This window comes from Somniosus microcephalus, chromosome 11 (assembly GCF_052327205.1).
Source record: "Somniosus microcephalus isolate GS21.2 chromosome 11, FLI_Smic_1.0, whole genome shotgun sequence".
Classification (NCBI taxonomy): Eukaryota; Metazoa; Chordata; class Chondrichthyes; order Squaliformes; family Somniosidae; genus Somniosus; species Somniosus microcephalus.
Window position 1 is genome coordinate 7,548,701 of NC_140997.1, and position 23,562 is coordinate 7,572,262.

Consider the following 23,562-nt stretch of genomic DNA (forward strand, 5'->3'; position numbering starts at 1 on the left):
CCGGCTCGGCCTTGGTCCCGAGGTTGCCGGATTCGGGATGCTCAACCTGTACTATGCCAGGTGCTGCCTTTAATTAACATTTTTAAAAAAGACGGGCGAATATAAGGACAGCGGCAGCATGGATACGAAATTGGCTAAGTGACAGTAAACAGAGTATTGGTGAACGGTTGTTTTTCGGACTGGAGGAAGGTATACAGTGGTGTTCCCCAGGGGTCGGTACTAGGACCACTGCTTTTGAATGATCAAAGCATTCGCAACATAATAGATGAATTAATAGCGCAGATAGAAATTTCTCTCTCCACGGATGCTGCCTGGCCTGCTGAGTGTTTCCAGCGTTTTCTGTTGTTATTTCAGATTTCCAACATTCGCAGTATTTTGCTATCGTATTAGAAATTAACAGGTTTGGCCTAATAGCCAAAACGGAGACGTGGTTGCAAAGTGACCAAGGTTGGGAACTAAATATTCTAGGATACTTAACTTTAGGCAAAATGGAAAAGGAGGAGGGATAGCCCTGATAATAAAGGATGGTTTAAAGACAGTAGAGAGAAAGGATCTTAGCTCCGAAAATCAAGTAGTAGAATCAGTTTGGGTGGAGCGAAGAAACAGCAAGGGGCAGAAAATATTGGTGGGAGTTGTTTATCGGCCCCCAAACAGTAGTTGTAATGTAGGGCAGAGTATAAAACAGGAAATTAGAGGCGCATGTAACAAGGGTAATGCAGTAATCATGGGGGACTTTAATCTACATATAAACCAAATTTGCAGTAATAGTGTGGAGGACAAATTCATGGAATGTATGCAAGATACCAACTAGGGAACAGGCTATTCTAGATCTAGTACTGTGCAATGAGAAAGGGTTAATTAATAACCTTGTAGTAAAGGGGCCTTTAGGGAAGAGTGACCATAAGAACATAAGTAGTAGGAGCAGGAGTAGGCCATACGGCCCCTCGGGCCTGCTCCGCCATTCAATAGGATCATGGCTGATCCGAACCTGGACTCACGTCCACTTCCCTGCCCGCTCCCCATAACCCTTAATTCCCTTATCAGCTAGGAAACTGTCTATCGCCGTTTTAAATTTATTTAATGTCGCAGCTTCCACAGCTCTCTGAGGTAGCAAATTCCATAGATTTACTACCCTCTGAGTGAAGAAGTTTCTCCTCATCTCTGTTTTGAAACGGCAGCCCTTTATTCTAAGATTATGCCCCCTAGTTCTAGTCTCACCTATCAGTGGAAACATCCTCACCGCATCCACCCGATCAAGCCCCCTCACAATCTTATATGTTTCGATAAGATCGCCTCTCATTCTTCTGAATTCCAATGAGTAGAGGCCCAACCTACTCAACCTTTCCTCATAAGTCAACCCCCTCATCTCCGGAATCAACCGAGTGAACCTTCTCTGAACTACCTTGAGAGCAAGTATATCTTTTCTTAAATATGGAAACCAAAACTGTACGCAGTATTCCAGGTGTGGCCTCACCAATACCCTGTATAACTGAAGCAAGACTTCCCTGTTTTTATACTCCATCCCCCTTGCAATAAAAGCCAAGATTCCATTGGCCTTCCTGATCACCTGCTGTACCTGCATACTAACCTTCTGTGTTTCATGCACCAGGACCCCCAGATCCCTTTGTACTGTAGCACTTTGCAGTTTCTTTCCATTTAGATAATAACTTGCTCTTTGATTTTTTCTGCCAAAGTGCATAACCTCTCACTTTCCAACATTATATTCCATCTGCCAAATTTCTGCCCACTCACTTAGCCTGTCTATGTCCTTTTGCAGGTTATTTATGTCCTCCTCACTCACTGCTTTCCCTCTCATCTTTGTATCGTCGGCAAACTTGGAGACGTTGCACTTGGTCCCTTCCTCCAAATCGTTAATATAGATTGTAAAGAGTTGGGGTCCCAGCACTGACCCCTGCGGAACACCACTAGTTACTGATTGCCAACCCGAGAATGAACCATTTATCCCAACTCTGTTTTCTGTTAGATAGCCAATCTTCCACCCATGCCAGTATATTACCCCCAATCCCACGATTTTTTATCTTGTGCAGTAATCTTTTGTGTGGCACCTTGTCAAATGCCTTTTGAAAGTTCAAATACACCACATCCACTGGTTCCCCTTTATCCACCCTGTTTGTTATGTCCTCAAAGAATTCGAGCAAATTTGTCAAACATGAATTCCCCTTCATAAAACCATGTTGATTCTGTCCGATTAAATTATGCTTATCCAAATGTCCTGTTACTGCTTCCTTAATAATGGACTCCAACATTTTACCAACCACAGATGTTAGGCTAACTGGTCTATAGTTTCCAGCCTTTTGTCTGCCTCCCTTTTTAAATAAGGGCATTACATTAGCAGTTTTCCAATCTGCTGGGACCTTTCCTGAGTCCAGGGAGTTTTGGAAAATTACCACCAATGCATCCGCAATCCTTACCGTTACTTCTCGCAAGACCCTAGGATGTAAGCCATCAGGTCCAGGGGATTTATCCGCCTTAAGTCCCATTATCTTACCGAGTACCATCTCCTTAGTGATTTTAATCGTCTTTAGCTCCTCCCCCCCCCCCCCGCCATTGCCCCGTTTGTCCAGTGTTGGGATATTTTTAGTGTCCTCTACTGTAAAGACTGATACAAAATATTTGTTCAGCGTATTTGCCATCTCCATGTTCCCCACTACTAATTTCCCGGTCTCGTCCTCTAAGGGACCAACATTCACTTTAGCCACCCTTTTTCTTTTTATGTAACTGTAGAAACTCTTGCTATCTGTTTTTATATTTTTTGCTAGTTTACTTTCATAATCTATCTTCCCTTTCTTAATTAATCTTTTAGTTATTCTTTGCTGGCTTTTAAATGCTTCCCAATCTTCGATCCTCCCACTAGATTTGGCTACTTTATATGCCCTTGTTTTCAGTCGGATACTATCCTTTATTACTTTACTTAGCCACGGATGGCTGTCTTTTCTTTTACGCCCCTTTTTCCTCAGTGGAATATATTTTTCTTGAAAGTTGTGAAATATGATAGAATTTTACATTGCGTTTGAAAGTGGTTTAGTTAAATCCAAAACTAGGGTCTTAAATCTAAACAAAGCAAACTACTTGGGTATGAGGGGTGAGTTGGCTAAGGGAGATTGGGAAACTACATTAAAAGGTATGACGGTAGACAAGCAATGCTTAGCATTTAAAGAAATAATACATAATTTACAACAAATATACATTCCTTTAAGGCACAAAAACCCCACAGGAAAAGTGGTCCAACTGTGGTTAAGAGAAGTAAAAGATAGTATTAGATCAAAGGAAGAGGCTTATAATGTTGCCAAAAGAGTAGTAAGCCTGAGGATTGGGAGGATTTTAGAATTCAGCAAAGGAGGACCAAGAAATTGATAAAGAAAGGGAAAATAGAATACGAGAGTAAACTAGCGAGAGACATAAAAACAGACTGTAAAAGCTTCTATAGGTATATAAATAGGAAGAGATTAGCGAAAGTAAATGTGGGTCCCTTACAGACTGAGACAGGAGAAATTATAATGGGGAATAAGGAAATGGGAAATAAATTAAACAAATACATTGGGGGGAAAATTCAGTTGGTTTGCGCCTCCCGTTAGCGCCTTAAGAGGGCGCAAAACAACTAGCGCCCGGGCGCGGCGATGTTTGTGCCGCTCACGAAATTGACAAGACATTTTGTGGCGGTGCTAAACACCACCACCTCGATCTCCTGCGCCCGCAGATCGTGACGTCAGTCGAGCGTACAACGCCCCGGACCGGATATGGAGTGGTGCCCCCTGTCTTACCGCCTGCCGCTAGCAACGACAGGTTGAGGGGAGCGTTTTGCAGTCGGAAAGGGACTGGGGGAGCGCTATTTAAAGGCAACCGCTTCCTGCCATTTTTTGTTGCCGACATTTTTGCACCACGCATTCTGAGTGAGAGAGAGACTGCAGGAGATATTCACAGCTGTGTTGAGAAGTTTTGGGTACTGAGCAGCACTTTGCAGGTTCTTTCTGATTTGATCTTCCTTGCATCGATTTAAGAGAGACTGTGGGGGCTGCACTCTGAGCTCTTTCCCTGGGTCTCTCCTTTGTTCTTTTCAGCAGATTTGATGTACGGGTCTCTCCAGGCCGAGATTCAAGGCTGCAATGAGCAGGGTGTGGATGGAGAGCAAGATCAACCCTCCCCTTTAAGAACTGGCCGGCGCCAGTGTGTCTGTGTTCCATTGCTGACTGACATCACATGAGCTTCACCAGCGCCTCACTCCTCGGCATTAGCACCTTGAGAGAGGTTGGAGCGCTAAATCATGCGCTACACATCACCTCCAGGGGCGATAGAAGCCAAGTTTGCAGTCGGAGGCGATAATTAGCGCCAGGTGCTAATCTTTGCACCCAGCCGATAATCGCGCCCCAAACGGGGTGATACTGAATTTCTCCCTGTGTGTCTGTCTTCATGGAAGAAAACACAAAAAACTTCCCGGAAATAGTGGAGAACCAAGGCTCTAGCGAGAATGAGGAACTGAAAGAAATTAGTATTAGTAAAAAAAAATAGTACTGGAGAAATTAATGGGGCTGAAAGTCGATAAATCCCCTGGACCTGATAGCCTACATCCTAGGGTTTTGAAAGAGGTGGTTAGAGAGATAGTGGATGCATTGGTTGTCATTTTCCAAAATTCCATAGGTTCTAGAACAGTTCCTGCTGATTGGAAGGTAGCAAATGTAACCCCACTATTTAAGAAAGGAGGCAGTGAGAAAAGGGGGAACTAGTGGGGTACCACAAGGCTCAGTACTTGGGCCTCAGCTATTCACAATCTACAGCAATGGTTTGGATGAGGGGACCGAGTGCAATATATCCAAGTTTGCTGATGATACAAAGCTGGGTGGGAATGTAAGTTGTGAGGAGGATGCAAGGAGGCTTCAAGGGGATATAGACAGGCTAAGTGAGCGGGCAAGAAAATGGCAAATGGAATATAATGTGGAGAAATGTGATGTTATCCACTTTGGTAGGAAAAATAGAAAAGCAGAGTATTTTTTAAATGGTGAGAGATTGGGAAATGTTGGTGTTCAGAGGGACCTGGGTGTCCTTGTACACGAATCACTGAAAGTTAACATGCAGGTACAGCAAGCACCTAAGAAAGCAAATGGTATGGTGGTCTTTATTACAAGAGGATTTGAGTATAAGAGTAAAGACGTCTTACTGCAATTATATAGGGCCCTGGTGAGACCACACCTGGAGTATTGTGTACAGTTTTGGTCTCCTTACCTAAGCAAGGATATACTTGCCATAGAGGGAGTGCAGCGAAGGTTCACCAGACTGGTTCCTGGGATGGGGGATTGTCCTATGAGGAGAGATTGAGTAGACGAGGCCTATATTCTCTAGAGTTTAGAAGAATGAGAGGTGATCTCATTGAAAAACACACAATTCTTACAGGGCTTGACAGGGTAGATGCAGAGAGGATGTTTCCCCTGGCTAGGGAGTCTAGAACCAGGGGTCACAGTCTCAGAATAAGGGGTCGGCCATTTAGGACTGAGAAGAGGAGAAATTTCTTCACTCAGAGGGTGGTGAATCTTTGGAATTCTCTACCCCAGAGGGCTGTGGAAGCTCAGTCGTTGAGTATATTCAAGATAGAGATCGATAGATTTTTGAATATTAAGGGAATCAAGGGATATGGGGATAGTGCAGGAAAGTGGAGATGTGGTAGAAGATCAGCCATGATCTTATTGAATGGCGGAGCAGGTGCGATGGGCCAAATGGCCGACTCCTGCTCCTATTTCTTATGTTCTTATTTTTTCTTGATATATATTAATGACTTGGACTTGGGTGTACAGGGCACAATTTCAAAATTCGCAGATGACACAAAACTTGGAAGGATAGTGATAGACTCGAAGAGGACATAGACTGGTCAAATGGGTGGACACGTGGCAGATGAAATTTAACGCAGCAAAGTGCGAAGTGATACATTTTGGTAGGAAGAATGAGAAGAGGCAATATAAACTAAAGGGTACAATCCTAAAGGGGGTGCACAAACAGAGAGACAAATCGTTGAAGGTAGCAGGGCAGGTCCAGAAAGCGGTTAAAAAAGCATACGGGATCCTGGGCTTCATAAATAGAGGCACAGAGTACAAAAGCAAGGAAGTTATGATGAGCCTTTATAAAACACTGGCTCGGCCTCAACTGGAGTATTGTGTCCAAATCTGGGCACCGCACTTTAGGAAGGATGTGAAGTACGTAGAGAGGGTGCAGAAAAGATTTGAGAAAATGATTCCAGGGATGAGGGACTTCAGTTACGTGGATAGACTGGAGAAACTGGGGTTGTTCTCCTTAGAGCAGAGAAGGCCGAGAGGAGATTTGATAGAGGTGTTCAAAATCATGAGGGGTCTAGACAGAGTAGATAGAGAGAAACTGTTCCCATTGGCAGAAGGGTCAAGAACCAGAGGACACAGATTTAAGGTGATTGGCAGAAGAACCAAAGGCGACATGAGGAAAATCTTTTTTACGCAGTGAGTGGTTAGGATCTGGAATGCACTGCCTGAAAGGGTGGTGGAGGCAGACTCAATCGTGGCTTTCAAAATTGGTTAAGTACCTGAAGGAAAAATATTTGCAGGACTGCGGGGAAAGGGCGGGGGAGTGAGACTAGCTGAAGTGCTCTTGCAGAGAGCCAGCACGGGCTTGATGGGCCAAATGGCCTCCTTCTGTGCTGTAACCATTCGATAAGAATCAGAGGGCAAGTTGTCTGGCAGTTTAAGAGTTACAATGCCAAAGCTCTTGGCGGTATGGTAACCGCCCAACTCCTCACGTAAACTTGTGGTGAGGTACAACACTTGAAACTAGTACTGAGTTCCTGATCTGAAATGGCTGATCTCAGGCAGGCTGAAGCTGGAGCAGTGCAAAGTGCCTCAGCCACCCTGGGTTAGGGGGAAAAGAAATCAGTGAGGGGCCCAGCTTCTAATAACTATCCACTGATCCCTGTGTGCCTGTAGATGTCTGATGAGGTCAGGATCAAACACAGCTGCAATGCCGTGAATGAATAGCCTCCCAACACTTACTGAATGGGTTCACACAGGATAATTGGCTACTGGGGCGAGATAGCAGAGAGTTGGCAGCATTCACAGAACCATACCTAGGATAAATCAGCTCCATCGAGCGGGGGGGCTGCTGGCAGGATAGGGGAGAGTGTGGGAGGAATAGCATACATGGCTCATTTACATTCCAACCCCTTAGAACACACCATGCATTCTCTATCATTACAAACAAGACTTATAAACTAAAGTCAATCAGCAGACCATTTAAAAAAAAGCTTTAGAAGTGAAAATGGAGGAGAAGGGGCGGTGAGGGAGGTGAAGAGCAAGACCACCACCGTGCTCCATTATGCACAAGTCATAAAAACAGATGCTAGCATTTCATATTAGGGAAACCTTGTGCAGCACTGAAGGCTGTTGCCAGAAACATCTGAAGGCTTGCCCTCTTTTTCTGAAGGTGTTATACACACACACATTCTGCGTGCTCTGTGTTTAGCTCTGTTAATTTCCTGTTGAGACACCATCTGTGCCACTGAACCAGAACATGATCGTAAGAACAACCAATTGCATTACCCGTCGTTGTGACACACACACGTCAGTTTAGTACACCATGTAAAATAAATCCTGCAATCAATAACCACCGCAGTGGGCAGTGCAACTATTTGTGTAACCGCTCCCTCAGTCCAGCTGCCACCAGAACCACTAGAACTCCAACAGTCAAGCCCTTAATTCTACAGGGCTCTCCCAGCAGCACATAATAGTCAGCGAACAGGAAGGAACGCTTGTTCTCACCGCCTGATCTTTTAAAGAGCTTCTGACAACATTAATGGCTCCAATAGCCCTAAACCAGAGATCAGAGCTTCAGCAAAGTAGGCAGGGAAGAGGAGAAGAGCAACACCAGCATGCTCCATTATGCACACGTCAGCATTACATCTTCAGGAAAGGCTTGTCCAGAGCTGGAGCAGTTCTTTAAAAAATACATAAAGCAGTGCAAGTTAAGCTGAAGGGATAGGCAGCTTGTGACCACAGACTGCACAGCCCAGCTTGCCAAACTAGAATCATGCTCCCACTGAAAAACACCCCATTTAGCCAAAATTTAAAGAAGTGCTTGTTCTCAGTTTCCCTTTCCCCGAAAAAGAAAAGACCAACTGTTTCAAGTGCACACCCTCTCCACCTGGGCACCCACAGCGAGCGATACTCTGCCCTCTCCCCACCCACCCACCCCCGCCTCTGGAAAAAACAGGTCGCGCCTCCTCGAACATCAGTTAGTGCAAAAGATCGAGAGGAATAACAATTTCTCCAAGAGACTTAGCAGAGGAGGGAGCGTCTTTTGTACTGAATTAGTTAAAAAGCAGGAGAACGGGGGCAAGCTCTGAGCACAGACACAGAGGAAAATTACTATCTTTTTTAAAATAGTCCTTTAGCAGAGGGTAGCTATTGGAATACCATCCAAAACAGTTACAAATCTGTGAGCTGAGGCAATGAATATAACACAAGAATTAGGAGCAGGAGTCGGCCATACGGCCCCTCGAGCCCACTCTGCCATTCAATAAGATCATGGCTGATCATCGACCTCAACTCCACTTTCCCGCCCGATCTCCATATCCTTCGATTCCCCTAGAGTCCAAAAATCTATCGATCTCTGCCTTGAATATACTCAACGATTCAGCATCCTTTGGGGGAGAGGATTCCAAAGATTCACAACCCTCTGTGTGAAGAAATTTCTGCTGATCTCAGTCTTAAATGGCCAACCCCTTATCCCAAGACTATGTCCCCTAGTTCTAGACTCAGCCAGGGGGAAACAACCTCTCAGCATCTACTGCCAATCCCCCTCAGAATCTTATATGTTTCAATGAGATCACCTCTCATTCTTCTAAACTCCAGAGAGTATCGGTTCAATCTACTCAATCTCTAGGACAACCCTCTCATCCCAGGAATATTAACAAGTTATAATAGCAAAATACTGCGGATGCTGGAAATCTGAAATAACAACAGAAAATGCTGGAAACACTCAGCAGGCCAGGCAGCATAATGGAGAGAGAAACAGAGTTAACGTTTCAGGTCTGGGACCCTTCATCAGAACTGGAAAAAGCGGGAGATGTTGATTTGATTGGGGGTGTGGGGCGCAATGAGGAGGGAGAGAAACGTATCACAGCAGAGCCTGACCCTGTTCTCTGAAACCCATCTATACAGAACTTCCACTTGGGGTGGTATCATTGAATGACTATTAGGAGCAAGAACACTGGCTCATTTTTCCCTCCCGGGCCCAGATGGGCTGAAGCCAATTGTCGCACTCCAACTGCGGGCTTGGCGGAGATTGGCTAACCCAGACGACAGGGAATTGGGGGTCTGTATGGCTCCATATCTCTCAGGGTTTGTGACACAAAGCCATTATGGGCCCTCTGTTCAGTTACATTTCAACCAGCAGGTTAATGCTGAGGGGCCACAGAAGGTGCGGGGGATTTGATAAAAAAGGAGAAAGTGTATCCAGGTGGTCACTCAGTGGGAAGATGGTTTTAAAATCAACCTGCAAGTCGGATAAATACCCTGTTAATATCATGGCCCCTTCAGTGGAAGCTGCACACTTAGAGACCACTACCTTCATAAGGGCTATGAAAGATGAACTGCAGTGAAAGATGGTATTGAGGTAGTGAAGTAAACATTGAGCTGGTACAATTTCCTTCTTAAATGTAAGCTGTGATTACATTTCTCTACCAATACCCACGTCAATTGCTCAGCTAATAAGTGGAAGACTAAAAATACATTTGAGTGTTTCATATTATTGCCTGAACTCGCCCACCTTCAAAACAAAAAGGACACTCTCACTAAATCGCATGTGTATAGTAGCTTGGCTGTAGTACATTTTTGGAATTGAAAGCGAGATAATAAAACACTCTGTCTACAGAAAGCCAGTATCAAGCAACGTGTCGTAATGACTTCCACTGAAGATCATATTCTAATCAACACCCACCCCACATATCTACAGGGATCAATCAGGTACACAGCACTCACTGTGCTCTCTGCCATCCAGTGCGATCAAGATTGCTTTTTAAAAAAAACTTACATCTGCCTAGCTAGACATTTTGAAAGTAAATTACTCAAAACTCATTTATAGTTGCTCCACATGAGCAGTTTATTCACTGTCCGGATATCTGCAGATAGACTGACTCCAGCTTCAAGTAAGCCAGGCAAATAGGACTAGAGAACAACTTTAAATTAGCAAAACGCACATTTAAAGCAATTTAGCCAGGAGAATTTCTTTGTTCACAAAGATGACACATGTTTGGAATAACCCATGAGGTAGGTAGTAGATATAAATATATTTGAGGTTCAGAATACATTTGGTGTTGTACTGGGCGGGTTAGGGTACACCTCAATGGGCCGAATGACTGGCACGCACGCACACACGCACACACGCACAGTCTCTGCTAAGGTAAATGGTAAATGGTTTGATGTTTGCAAGAAAATGTTATGGCAGAATTTGTTTTCTCTGAATATACAATATGGGAGGTGGGGAGGGGTACTTTGAACAAAAAGTTATTGGAAGTTATAAAAAAAAAACTTGAACTGAAATCCTTCACCAGCAGGTTACTCAGTGAAGAAAATAAACCAATCACTGCTTATTGCTGAACACGCTGTACAGAGGTAAAACTTCAATTAACACATTCTGCAGTCTTTTCACTTGGAGCCAGCAGATTCCATGTACACGTTTTGAGTCTAGTTGTAGTTAAAAGTTTGAGAAGGTGTTCCCACCAGTAGATTACACTGACTGATCACAGAAAACTGAACTGGAGCAGTCACAGAGCTTTAAAGGTAAAACATTGGCCCCCCAATCTCCTTTTCTGGTAGCCTCCAATGTACTCTGTCATCTCCCTGTTCCCTTCTCCCAACATTGACAGCAAACATGGAACCAGCACTTTGAAACTTGCTGCAAACCGTAATACTACGAAGTGAAAGTATTACCCAGTGAAGCAGGCACGGTTAGCCCTATTTAGTCAGAAAACAAAGTTACATGGCAACACTAGCAGGGAGACACAGTAAAAACCCACCAGGAAACATACAGTAACTGAGCAACACAAGTCATCTTACCTTTGTTTTTTTGTTCAATTGCCTGCAACAAAAAAAAGGGAAAGTCCGTCAGTTTGAGAAGAAGAAAGCTTCCACCTAAAATCACGAAAGCAGCTGCATAAATGGCTTATGCCTCAACACGGAAAACATCCCATTAAAATTCAAAGTCAGAGAAACTGACTGCGCTACTAAAACATAAGAAATAGGAGCAGGAGTAGGCCAATCGGCCCCTTGAGCCTGCTCCGCCATTCAATAAGATCATGGCTGATCTGATTCTAACCGCCAATCCACTATCACAGAACCATCGCCTGAATCTAACAGAATTAGACACACGAAATAGGAGCAGGATCAGGCTACACGGCCCCTGGGCCCGCTCCGCTACCCACAGGGCCATGACCGATCCGAACCTAGACTCATGTCCAATTTCCTGCCAGCTCCCCGTAACCTTTAATTCCCTTTACTTCTAGGAAACTGTCTATTTCTGTTTTAAATTTATGTAATGTAGCTTCTACAGCTTTTTGGGGCAGCATATTCCATGGACCTACCGGCCTCTGAGTGAAGTAGTTCCTCCTCATCTCAGTTTTGAAAGAGCAGCCCCTTATTCTAAGACTATGCCCCCTAGTTCTAGTTTCACCCATCATCGGGAACATCCTCCCCGCATCCACCTGATCCAACCCCTTCACAATCTTATATGTTTCAATAAGATCGCCTCTCATTCTTCTGAACTCCAATGAGTAGAGTCCCAATCTACTCAACCTCTCCTCATATGTCCATCCCCTCATCCCCGGGATTAACCGAGTGAACCTTCTTTGTACTGACTCGAGAGCAATTATGTCCTTTCTTAAGTATGGACACCAAAACTGTACGCAGTATTCCAGGTGCGGTCTCACCAATACCTTGTACAACTGAAGCAATACCTCCCTATTTTTATATTCTATCCCCCTAGCAATGAAAGCCAACATTCCATTGGCCTTCTTAATCACTTGCTGCACCTGCATACTAACCTTTTGAGTTTCGTGCACCAGGACCCCCAGATCCCTTTGTACTTCAGTACTTTCCAGTTTCTTGCCATTAAGATAATAACTTGCTCTACGATTTTTCCTGCCAAAGTGCATAACCTCACACTTTCCAGTATTGTATTCCATCTGCCAAATCTGTGCCCACTTACTTAGCCTGTCTATGTCCCCTTGCAGGTTTTTTATGTCCTCCTCACTCACTACTTTCCCTCCCATCTTAGTATCATCTGCAAACTTTGATATGTTACACTCGGTCCCCTCCTCCAAATCGTTAATATAGATTGTAAAGAGTTGGGGACCCAGCACTGACCCCTGCGGAACACCACTAGTTACTGATTGCCAGTCTGAGAATGAACCATTTATCCCAACTCTCTGCCTTCTGTTAGATAGCCAATCCTCTATCCATGCCAGAATATTACCCCCAATCCTGTGATTTTTTATCTTAAGCAATAATCTTTTGTGTGGCACCTTGTCAAATGCCTTTTGGAAGTCTAAATACACTACGTCCACTGGTTCCCCTTTATCCACCCTATACGTTACTTCCTCAAAGAACTCCAGCAAATTTGTCAAACATGACTTCCCCTTCATAAAACCATGCTGACTTTGTCCTATTAAATTATGATTATCCAAATGTCCTGTTACTGTCTCCTTAATAATGGACTCCAAAACTTTACCTACCACAGATGTTAGGCTAACCGGTCTATAGTTTCCAGCCTTCTGTCTACTGCCCTTTTTAAATAAGGGTGTTACATTTGCAGTTTTCCAGTCTGCCGGGACCTTTGCCGAGTCCAGGGAGTTTTGGAAAATGATTACCAATGCATCCACAATCCCTACCACCACTTCCCTCAAGACCCTAGGATGTAAGCCATCAGGTCCAGGTGATTTATCCGCCTTGAGTCCCATTATTTTACCGAGTACCACTTCCTTAGTGATTTTGATCGTGTTTAGCTCCTCCCCCCCTTTAGCCCCCTGTTTGTCCAGTGTTGGGATATTCTTAGTGTCTTCTACTGTAAAGACTGATGTAAAATATTCACAGTGTTTTTGCCATCTCCATATTTCCCACCATTAATTTCCCGGTCTCATCCTCTAAGGGACCAACATTTACTTTAGCCACCCTTTTTCTTTTTATATAACTATAAAAACTCTTACTATCTGTTTTTATATTTTTTGCTAATTTACTTTCATAATCTATCTTCCCTTTCTTAATCAATCTTTTTGTTATTTTTTGCTGTCTTTTAAAGTTTTCCCAATCCTCTATCCTCCCACTAGATTTGGCTACCTTATTGATGCACTATCAATTGCTACAAAAGACTGGAGATTGAGTAAGTAATAAACAGGCTTTTATTACCAAAGAACAGAGCATGCCTCTTGGGGTTGCCTGGTATCCAAAAGGGCCGGAGGCTTCTGAGCAGCGACCTTTATACCCAGCCATGAGGGTGGAGCCAGCTGAGGCATGCACAGACAAGTACAACAATACTAACAACAGTGGTTTACCACATTCACCCCTTGTTTAGAATTGAGTCCGGCGGGGTGAAGTGCACTAAAAATTCGTGTACTGAAGTCTATCAGGAGGCCTTGTAAGCCGTCCTGAGCGTCGCAGCAGCGGCGGTGATGGTGCAGCATCCAACGGTGAACCCGGTGTCTCGTTCAGAGGAGGTGTAGCAGGTGGCGGACCCTGGGGCTGCTGCATGCCGTCTACAGGGGTCAGAGCATGGGTAATGGGAGGTAGCGATGGTGGTCTCTCAGAGGCACCCGAAGGTGCGAGGTCTCGTGCGGGGACTGTGTCCTGGGGGTAGGCAGGAGTAGCGGTGGGTGGCGAAGAGGGTGTTTCAGGAGCACCTGCAGGTGCGAGGTCTCGAATGGAGACTGTGTCCTCCCGCCCGTCCGGGTACACCACGTAAGCATACTGCGGGTTAGCGTGGAGGAGGCTCACCCTCTCGACCAGGGGGTCCGCCTTATGGGTCCTCACGTGCTTCCGCAGTAGGACGGGACCTGGAGAAGTCAGCCATGTTGGTAGCGAAATCCCCGACGTGGACTTCCTGGGGAAGGAGAACATTCTCTCGTGAGGAGTGGCATTGGTGGGTGTACAGAGCAGCGACCGAATGGAATGGAGCGCCGCAGGGAGGACCTCCTGCCAGCGGGAGGTCGGAAGGCCCTTAGATTTTAAGTTTAAAAGGACTGCCTTCCAGACTGTCGCATTCTCCCTTTCCACCTGGCCGTTACCCCGGGGGTTGTAGCTGGTGGTCCTGCTTGTAGCAATGCCTCTCGCGAGCAGGTACTGCCGAAGTTCGTCGCTCATAAAAGATGAGCCCCTGTCGCTATGGATATAGCTAGGGAAACCGAACAAGGCGAAGAGGTCATTCAGACATTTAATGACCGTGGTACTGGTCATGTCCGAGCAAGGGATGGCAAACGGGAAACGGGAGTACTCATCAATTATATTGAGGAAGTACACATTGCGGTCAGAGGAGGGGAGGGGCCCTTTAAAATCGATGCTCAGCCGCTCGAAGGGGCGCGTGGCTTTGATCAGGCTCGCTCTGTCTGGCCTATAAAAATGCGGCTTGCACTCGGCACAGATCTGGCAGTTCCTGGTCATGGTCCTGACCTCCTCGATGGAGTAGGGCAGGTTACGGGATTTGATAAAATGGAAGAACCTGGTGACCCCCGGGTGGCAGAGGTCATTGTGGAGGGTCTGTAGCCTATCAACCTGCGCGTTGGCGCACGTACCACGTGATAGGGCATCTGGGGGCTCATTGAGTTTCCCGGGCCGGTACAAGATATCGTAATTGTAGGTGGAGAGTTCGATTCTCCACCTTAAGATCTTGTCATTCTTGATTTTGCCCCGCTGCTTATTATGAAACATAAAAGCCACTGAACGCTGGTCAGTGAGCAGGGTAAATCGTTTTCCGGCCAGGTAATGCCGCCAATGTCGCACGGCTTCCACAATGGCCTGGGCCTCCTTTTCAACAGAGGAGTGTCGAATCTCGGGGCCCTGGAGGGTCCTTGAGAAAAAGGCCACGGGTCTCCCCGCCTGGTTAAGGGTTGCAGCTAGGGCAAAGTCGGATGCGTCGCTCTCCACTTGAAAAGGAAGGGACTCATCCACAGCGTGCATTGTGGCCTTCGCAATGTCTCCTTTTATGAGAGTGAAGGCTGCACAGGCCTCTGCTGTCAGGGGGAAGGAGGCGGACTTGATGAGGGGTCGGGCTTTATCCGCATAGTTGGGCACCCACTGCGCATAGTAAGAGAAAAACCCCAGGCATCTCTTCAGTGCTTTCTGGCAGTGGGGGAGGGGGAGCTCCATAAGGGGGCGCATTCTATCGGGGTCTGGGCCGATGACTCCGTTCTCCACTACGCAGCCAAGAATAGCAAGGCGCGTAGTACGAAACATACATTTGTCTTTGTTGTATGTGAGATTCAGCCGCTGGGCCGTCCGGAGGAATTTCTCTAGATTAACGTCGTGGTCCTGCTGGTCGTGGCCGCAGATGGTGACGTTGTCTAGATATGGGAAAGTGGCCTGGAGCGCGTTCTGGTCAACCATCCGGTCCATCTCCCGTTGGAAGACAGAAACTCCGTTGGTGACGCCGAAGGGAACTCTGAGAAAGTGATAGAGCCGACCGTCAGCTTCAAAAGCTGTGTACTGGCGGTCCTCAGCCCTGATGGGGAGCTGGTGGTATGCCGACTTCAGATCAATCGTCGAGAACACCCGGTATTGTGCTATCTGATTGACCATGTCAGATATGCGGGGGAGTGGATATGCATCCAGCTGGGTGTAGCGGTTGATCGTCTGGCTGTAGTCAATAACTAGGCGCTGTTTGCCGCCAGCCTTCACCACCACCACTTGTGCTCGCCATGGGCTATTGCTGCTCTCGATAATCCCTTCCTTCAGGAGTCTCGCTACCTCGGATTTAATGAAACCCCTATCCCCGGCACTGTAACGCCTACTTTTGGTAGCGATGGGCTTACAGTCGCGGGTGAGGTTAGCGAACAAGGAGGGGGGGGGAGACTTTAAGGGTGGAGAGGCTGCAAATGGCGCGCGGCGGGCGATTTAAAAACTGCTGGCTGCAGACTGTGAGAGGGGGGAGGGGTCCACCATACGCTAAAGTGACACTCTTAAGGTGGCACTGAAAATCCAACCCCAGTAGGACGGCAGCGCAGAGATGGGGCAGGACCAGAAGTTTAAAATTTTTGTATTCAGTACCCCGCACTGAAAGAGTCACCATACAGTAGCCACCGACGTCCGCTGACTGGGCTTTGGAAGCCATAGAGATGCGATGACGCGTCGGCAGGACCGGGAGAGAGTAACTGCGCACCGTGTCGGGGTGTATAAAACTCTCCGTGCTCCCGCTGTCAAAAAGGCAGGTAGTGGCGCAGCCGTTTACCGTAATGTCCATCATGGACCTGGACAGTTGATGCGGGAGAGATTGATCCAGCGTCACGGAAGCCAGCGTATGTTCAAGCGTGTCGATGCGGTCGTCCGATGAGGCGGTGGTGGAGTCCGGGTCCCCCGTAACCAAAGTCGGAGGCGTCCAAGATGGCGGACAAAATGGCGGCGCCCACGGTCCCCACGCGGCTGGGGGAGCCCAAGATGGCGGACAAGATGGCTGCGCCCACGGTTCGCACGCAGCGCTGCTGGCGTTAGCGGTCTTCCCTTTGCAGGCGCTAACGTAGTGACCTTTCTTCCCGCAGCCGGAGCAGGTAGCATTCTTCGCGGGGCAGCGTGCTCTAGGGTGTTTAGCTTGGCCACAAAAATAGCATTTTTGTGCCTTGGACATCGCTGCAGCAGTTGGAGGTGGCGGTCCCATGGCCCAAGATTGCGGCGTCCACGGCGCGGGGCGATGAGGGGAGAAAGCGTCCATATTTCTGTGGGCCGCGTCGAGCGAGAGCGCGAGGGACACTGCCTTTGTCAGGTCTATTTCACCCTTCTCCAGCAGCCTCTGCCGGGAGTAGTCGGACCTTAGACCCGCAACGAAAGCGTCTCGTATCAGTCCCTCCGCATGTGCCGCGGCCGATACTTCCTTGCAGTCGCAGCCGCGTCCGAGTACCCGCAGTGCCCGTAGGAAGGCTTCCACCGATTCCCCGGGCTGCTGTCTGCGAGATCTTAAAAGGTGCCTGGCATAGACCGTGTTAACCGGGCGTGCATACTGCCCTTTCAGTAGGTCGATAGCCGCCGCGTAGGTCGTCGCATCTTGGATTAAAGTATAGACTTGGTGGCTCACCTTCGAGGCCAGGATTTTCAGTTTATTTTCATCAAGAGTCACGGTCGAGGCTTCCAGATACGCCTCAAAGCAACGCAGCCATTGTGCGAATTTAGTCGACGAACCCGCTTCTTGGGAGTCTAGGTCCAGGCATGTTGGTCTGAGGGCTCGCTGCAGCGCCTGCTGCTCAGCGTTTTGCGCCATCGGTTGATCAGCATCCGCAGCCAACATTTAACTTTGGTAATAAAATTGATGCACTATCAATTGCTACAAAAGACTGGAGATTGAGTAAGTAATAAACAGGCTTTTATTACCAAAGAACAGAGCATGCCTCTTGGGGTTGCCTGGTATCCAAAAGGGCCGGAGGCTTCTGAGCAGCGACCTTTATACCCAGCCATGAGGGTGGAGCCAGGGGCGGAGTCAGCTGAGGCATGCACAGACAAGTACAACAATACTAACAACAGTGGTTTACCACACTTATATGCCCTTGTTTTTAGTCGAATACTATCCTTAATTTCTTTACTTAGCCACGGATGGCTGTCTTTTCTTTTACACCCTTTTCTTCTCAGTGGAATATATATTTTTTTGGAAGTTGTAAAATAACTCCTTAAATGTACACCACTGATCATGCATCGTCTTACCCTTTAAATCTATTTTCCCAATCCACTCTACTCAATTCCGCTCTCATACCTTCATAGTCTCCTTTATTCAAGCTTAGCACGCTTGTTTGAGATCCAACCTTCTCACCCTCTAATTGAATATGGAATTCAACCATGTTATGGTCACTCATTCCAAGGGGATCCTTTACTAGGACATTTTTAATTAATCCCGTCTCGTTACACAGGACCAGATCTAAGGTTGCTTGCCCCCTGGTCGGTTCAGTTACATACTGCTCAAGAAACCCATCCCTAATACACTCAATGAACTCATCCTCAAGGCAGCCCTGCCCAATTTGATTTGTCCAATTAATATGATAGTTAAAATCCCCCATAATTATAAATGTTCCCTTATTACAAGCCTCAACTATTTCCTGATTGATACTCCGTCCAACAGAGTTGCCACTGTTCGGCGGCCTATAGACTATGCCCACTAGTGTTTTTTTCCCCCTTATTATTCCTTACCTCCACCCAAACTGTTTCATTATCCAGATCTTTTGACCCAATATCATTTCTCTGTATTACAGTGATTCCTTCCTTTATTAACATAGCCACCCCACCTCCCCTTCCTTCCTGCCTGTCCTTCCTGATCGTTAAATAACCTGGTATGTTTAATTCCCAGGCATTGTCACCCTGCAGCCATGTTTCTGTAATGGCCACAAGATCATACCCATATGTAGTTATTTGTGCCATTAACTCGTCTATTTTGTTACGAATGCTACGTGCATTCAGATAGAGAACTTTCAAAGATGTTTTGTGACACTTATTTCCTGCTTTTGCCCTTTTTATTACTTTACCTTTTACTCCATACCTTCTGCCCCTTCCTGACATGCTCTGGTTTTTAATTTCCCCACTGCTACCTAAATCTATGACCTTCTCTGTTGTCATTTTTATTATTTGCTCTCTAGGAACCTCCCCCCCACTAGTTAGTTTAAAGCCCTCTCTACAGCCCTAGTTATATGATCCGCCAGGACTCTAGTCCCAGCACTGGCCAAGTGAAGCCCGTCCCGACGGAACAGCTCCCTCCTGCCCCAGTACTGGTGCCAGTGTCCCAGGAAGCAAAACCCATTTCTCCCACACCAGTCTTTGAGCCACGCATTTAACTCTCTAATTTTATTTGTCCTAGCCAAATTCGCTCGTGGCTCAGGTAATAATCCAGAGATTATTACCCTTGTGGTTCTGCTTTTTAATTTGGCCCCTAGCTGCTCAAACTCCCTCAGCAGAACCTCCTTCCTTGTCCTATCTATGTCGTTGGTACCAACATGGACCACGACAACTGGATCCTCCCCCTCCCACTCCAAGTTTCTCTCCAGCCCAGAGGAGATGTCCTTAACCCTGGCACCGGGTAGGCAACACAGCCTTCGGGACTCTCGCTCTCGGCTGCAAAGAACTCTATCTATCCCCCTAACGATACTATCCCCTACCACTACAACATTTCTTTTAACTCCCCCCACTTGAATGGCCCCCTGCTCCACGGTGCTGTGGCCAGGTTGCTCATCCTCCCTGCAGTCCCTGCTCCTGTCCCCACAAGGAGTAAGAGCCTCGAACCTGTTGGACAAGTGCAAGGGCTGCGGCTCCTCCAACACTACCTCCTGGATCCCCGTACCTGCCTCACTTCTAGTCACACCATCCTGACCCTGGCCACGGACTACATCTGCATTAATTAATCTAATTGGTGTGACTACCTCGTGATACACAGAGTCCAGGTAACTCTCCCCCTCCCTGAGCCAGCTGGTCCATCAGAACAGTTACAGAAACAGGCTTTCACAATAGTACATTTTCAGCAAAAGCAGAGGTATTTAATATTACAGAAGGGCAGCCTGCAGTACAGATGGGCAGGTCTCTCTGTCAGATGCATTCCCCCCGCCCCCCCATGTAAATTGGGGAGCTGCTGGCACGACGCAAATGTGGGTCTATGAATGCGCTGAATTAAAGGGAGATGCAGTGAAAGGTGAGGAACTAGTCCCTGATGTTTCCATTGATACAGCAACTAGGTCTCCTCATTCCACAACAGGATCCAGCACAACGGGCAGCCAAAGTAACAGGACATCACTCTCTTTAGAGGAACTGTTAGAGATGCTATGCTTTTGTACGGAGTACTCCACTTTGCAGTTAAAAGACAGTTTCTGGACAGGCAGGATCTGGAACATGTCCAAAATCAACTCAGACCTTCAAGGCCCCTTCATGCTGGTACAAGCTGAAGTCAAAAGGTAATTTTCTGCTGTTGTGTAGTTCTGACCTTCTGGTAGATAAATCTGTCAACTACCGTACAAGGAGTGCTTCTACCCTTTCCCATAGATGTAAGGAGACAAACAGCTTATGCTATGTGTCTTGAAGCCCACTAGAGATGTAGGTGAGTGATGGCCATGGAGCTTTCACACACTGATACCAAGACAGCAAATCTTTTGAATGCTGAGCTACAAGTGACTACACTTCAAAAGGTACCTCACTGGCTGGACAGCAGTTTTGGGATGTCCCGAGGTTGTGAAAGGCGCTATATAAATGCAAGTCTTTCTTTGGTAGTTAATGTAAACCACGGGTAAAGGTCACAGTAGCGGTATGAATTAATGACCATGAGCTGAGGATCGAATAATCGGACCAATGTAACACCAAGCTGGAGAAGGCTGTGAGTTGGCCACCCTGTGACTGAGCTCAGCGACTGGAACGCAAGATTGTTCGCAGCCTCTTTATCGTCACGTGTGTTGTCTTGAGTATAGTTTCCTCTAGCTATAAGCAAAGTGTCTGCATCCAGAACTCTCATTCCTGGTAGAGACAGCAGCTCCAAGCTTATCTCGAACATATCGGACAGGAACAGTAAAAATAATAAAAGCGCCTCAAATGGGAGTGGTTTAGTGGTGCTTGTATGGGTATGCGGCGTGGCACCGGATGTTTTGACAAAGAGACTTCTATAAAGCGTGGCACACCTTACTCGGATAAATAGCTCATTTGGAAGATTGGTCGTTAAAACATAGTGTAATACGTGTTAATTAAAAGATCTTCCAGGTGCATGGACAAGAATCCTTTATTTCCTGGAAATCATCTCCCACCAAAAGGTTCTGAATACACCGAGTGTCCTATAGATATATAGATCTTCACACTTAGATGGGGTTATTAATTGGTGGCATTATTAACTGGTGGCGTTAGGGTCCTCTCCTATCAGGAGGCAAGTACCATGTAACCTCCTATCAGGAGGCAAGTACCATGTAACCTCCTATCAGGAGGCAAGTACCATGTAACCTACAAAGCAGAGCGTGTGTATTCTGTTACTCCATGTTCAACCACTACCTGAGAGAGCATCGAAATTCTTCTACAACTTAAAATGGCTTTTGAGAAGTACTGAATACTCATGTGCAAAACTTCAAAGTTTTCCAGTAAAGAGATTACTCCAAGGCAGGCAGCTGCATCCTTCACTGCCTTCCCCACATTTAAGCACTTGTATTTCGTATAGCCTTGAATGTGTTCTAGACAAAGGGACCACCTCATTTTATTATCTTGCTCCTCCAAGTGTAGCAGGCAGTAAATACCTTCTTCAGAGCGGCTTCCTTTTTCTTCTTGTCGTCTTTTCTCTTTTTCCTTTCTTCCATCAACTGTTCTTCCTTTTCTTGCACTCTATCCCTTCAAAACAAAAACAACAGGATTCAGGACACACGGTCTCGATCAAGATGCATTTTCTGTTTACTGCTGGGAACGACAGACCTGGTCTGACATAACTGGAAAATAGGAAAAGCTCGGTGTAATCTACTTACAGGATTACCCTTATTTTAACCTTTCAATTACTAGCTCATAAAAAGCTGTGTCTATATGCAACAGGGCAGGAGGCTTTAGTCTTGTGGCTGTCGCCTCCACTTCAAAAAACAAGTTGTTCAAAGTACCTTGATTTTACAAAGTGCTTCTGAATCTCCCAAGTCATCAGAATGGAAACATTTGTAAAGTCTACACTAACATGTGCACACATCTAACCAAATAGCTCTTACCTAGTCTGTATGCGCAGACAAGACACATACTGGGGGGCTATGGCAGTGCTTGGTTTTAGTACCACAGAAATAAAATAGCCGAACGGATGATTGTACCATACCAGCAGGGGTCACGTTTGCAATAAATAACTACTGGGATGTGGGAGACCAAACCTCCCGCACAGTTCCTTGGTCCGGTAACGCTTGTACCGACAGGCTTAAGACTTTTGAGAAAAACTGCATTCCGAATGGACTTTCCCCCACCATTCGAAAACAGATCTTGTTCAGACTAACGGGTTCCAAGCTTTTAGGATCCAGCGAATATCCTCATTTATTTTTTTGCCAATTGCAGCTGTCTTGCCACTGGCTCCAGCTAATACAAGCCTGCCAATTCCCCTTGTTCCAACTGCAGCGGAAAACCTTTATCATGGGCCGTAAGAGATGCCACTGGATTTGCCACCTCCCCGCTTGCATGGTGCGTGCAGAATGGTGCCAGGCAGCTATGGAAACAAAGGAGAGTGGCAGCAACAGGCCAATCGCCCTCCAAAAACAGTCGCTGAAATATAAAAGTGCTTTGTGAAACCAAGGTGGTGCGGGACAGTGCCAAAATTGTACAGTAAAGCACACATTTCATTAGAAGCTTTCAGACTACATTAAACAACCCAAAAATAATTTTATAAACAACCCAAAAATACTTTTATAAACAGAAGATATTAATCCTTATGTTTATAGTGTTTGAAGGAAGTTTATTGAATTGCACCTTAATAGTAAATGCAATTAAGGGAGATGGATACCTCCACGCTTGCTGGCGTGCAGTGCTCCAGAACTGCGGGATGGAAGCGATTTTGAAAGTCATTTAGGAAAAGACTCGTCCCACCAACACCCCACTGAGATTTTAAGTTCCATTCCAGCAATGTCATGATTGGAAATACAGGACTGTGGCCAACAATGCTCATTCACGTCACTGCAGGGAAAGGGGAATTCCACACAAAATGTCAAGTTTCCTGCTGTCTTGAAGCATAAAATGAGGGCAACAGGGGGTGAACGTATAGAGGTATTTCCTTTTATAGTGTCAGCTTGGCTCTGTCGGTAGCACTTTCGTCTGCAATGCAAGGTTGTGGGTAGCAGGCCGACTCCAGGATGAGAGCAAATGATGTGGGCTGACACTGCACTGCAGTACTGAGGGAATGCTGCATTGTCAGAGATATTAAACTGATATCAGGTAGTGTCGGTGGCTGTAACAGATCCCATGGCACTACTCCAGATAATTAGAGCTGAGGAAGGCCATGCAAGCCATTTTAATCCCTGCATCCAGAAAGATCCCATGGCAGCATCCAAACTGTCTCTTCAATTAATCCAAGGATTTTACTTTCATTACTCTATCCAGAAGTCTATTCCTTACAGATCACTCTGTGGGAAGAACTTCCTGATCAGTTCCAAAATTAAACTTCACTAGCTTGAACCCATGTCCCCTTGTCCTACACTCAAAGCAATTCTGACTTCACTTTTTTCTATTCTCTTCGATTCCTTTTTAAAAATCACCTCAGTTGCTTTGTTTTCACACAGTTCTCCAGTCTTTCCTTGGAATCTCCCGAGTCCAGGGATGATCTTTAAGGCTATTCTTTGTACTCCGGAGACCAGAACTGGATGAAGCATTCAAGGTTCAGTTTGACCGGAGC

General features: G+C 46.2%; 1 protein-coding gene across 10 annotated transcripts in view; it reads right to left on the reverse strand.

Moving 5' to 3' along the window:
- LOC147110283 (trinucleotide repeat-containing gene 6A protein-like) overlaps window positions 1–23,562 on the reverse strand; it is a 150,941-nt gene that overhangs the window by 96,220 nt on the left and 31,159 nt on the right. For all 10 annotated transcript variants that reach the window (XM_086000101.1, XM_086000107.1, XM_086000106.1 and 7 more), the window contains exons 3-4: window positions 21,455–21,545; window positions 11,085–11,106 (exon numbers count right to left, since the gene is read on the reverse strand). In XM_086000101.1, coding sequence (XP_085856227.1) covers window positions 11,085–11,106; window positions 21,455–21,545 — 113 coding nt within the window. The remainder of the gene's footprint in view (window positions 1–11,084; window positions 11,107–21,454; window positions 21,546–23,562) is intronic.